Here is a 1,274-nt window from a genome sequence, read left to right on the forward strand (position 1 = left end):
CACGATTGACTTCTATTTACATATGTATGGCTAAAGTGACGATAAAGAGGAAATTCCATCGAACAAAACCACCTAACAATTCTGGTCCAAGTAATGATTGATCCAAAATTATTAAATTAAATTAAATTAAATTAAATTAAATTAAATTAAATTAAATTAAATTTTTACTAGTAAAATATTTTAATGTTTTTTATTAAACTGCCATTTATTACAAAACTGTACTAAATGTTTATTTTAATAATACATCTTCAAGATTTGTTTGTTCTCTTTGAATGATGATATCTAATTTTTTTTTGTTTATTTGCCGAATGAATTTGGCTGGTGCATCAATGAATCCGCTGTTACCTCCAGGTGGCGGTTTGTTCTTCGATGTGAGAATGACAAAGCCAAAGCCCGCGTTATCTTTACGATGGAGCGTGATATCAAACGACCCCTGGTCCTTGACGCTTGGCACCTGGATACGTGGAAGCCGAGGTGAGCCATTTACAAGGGTCAGCGCTCCACTCCCAACATCCTCCGGGGCATCTATAGAGCAGAAGATTACACGGACTGACCTTTAATGAAAGCTTTTCAGGCAGTTAATTACAATCCAGTGCTGGTTTTATGTCTAAGGCCTGTCAGTCAGCAGTGCTCGCCTTTGTAAATGACCTTCCTGCGCACTGAAAGTAGCACTTGTCCGTTGTGTGCTGCGTTAGTCATCAGATCCAGAACTTGCTTGTGAGATTTTCCCTTCACGGTGATGCAGTCGATGCCAACGAGCTCATCTCCGGTCCTCAGCCGGCCTTCCTTCTCTGCCGCCCCCTGGGGAATTATGGCACCAATGTAGACCTAATGAAATTAGACAGATAGCTTGTTTTAGAACTAAGACAGAAAGTCAATCTGCTGATAAATCACATAAATACAGTCCATGAATATAAATACCCAGTAATATGGTTACAGAAGAATGAGGGACTCACTGGTTGTTCAACGCCTTCTCCTCCAAGCACACGAAAGCCGAAGCCTGTCTCCTGATCTCTCTTGATGAACACGTCCAACTCTTTATAGTGAGGTACTGCATACAAATAGACATGGAAGTACAATAAATAAATTGGAGAATGTGGAATAAATCACATCCATCAATTCATCACACAAAAAAAACAAAACAAAAATAAAAGCAACAGTATTTCATCAACCATGCATATGGCCTTTTCTATCTCTCTGCATTCAGATCATAAATTAAAAGGATAGCTCTCCCAAATATGTCATTTGAAAACCATATGATATTTTTTCCCATG

At 38.3% G+C, this 1,274-nt stretch overlaps 1 protein-coding gene across 1 annotated transcript; it reads right to left on the minus strand.

The window, feature by feature from the left end:
- Positions 1 to 345: 345 nt before the first annotated feature.
- Positions 346 to 1,051, minus strand: LOC107753411 (membrane-associated guanylate kinase, WW and PDZ domain-containing protein 3-like; the record flags this gene model as incomplete). The annotated part of the gene is made up of 3 exons (XM_016569546.1): positions 346 to 525; positions 636 to 828; positions 957 to 1,051. Coding segments are annotated over 3 exons (468 nt in total), but the record flags the coding sequence as incomplete, so codon positions are not given.
- Between the last annotated feature and the right edge of the window lie 223 nt (positions 1,052 to 1,274).

The sequence above is a fragment of the Sinocyclocheilus rhinocerous genome, unplaced genomic scaffold (genome assembly GCF_001515625.1).
Source record: "Sinocyclocheilus rhinocerous isolate Xijiao unplaced genomic scaffold, SAMN03320098_v1.1 scaffold39943, whole genome shotgun sequence".
NCBI classification, from domain to species: Eukaryota; Metazoa; Chordata; class Actinopteri; order Cypriniformes; family Cyprinidae; genus Sinocyclocheilus; species Sinocyclocheilus rhinocerous.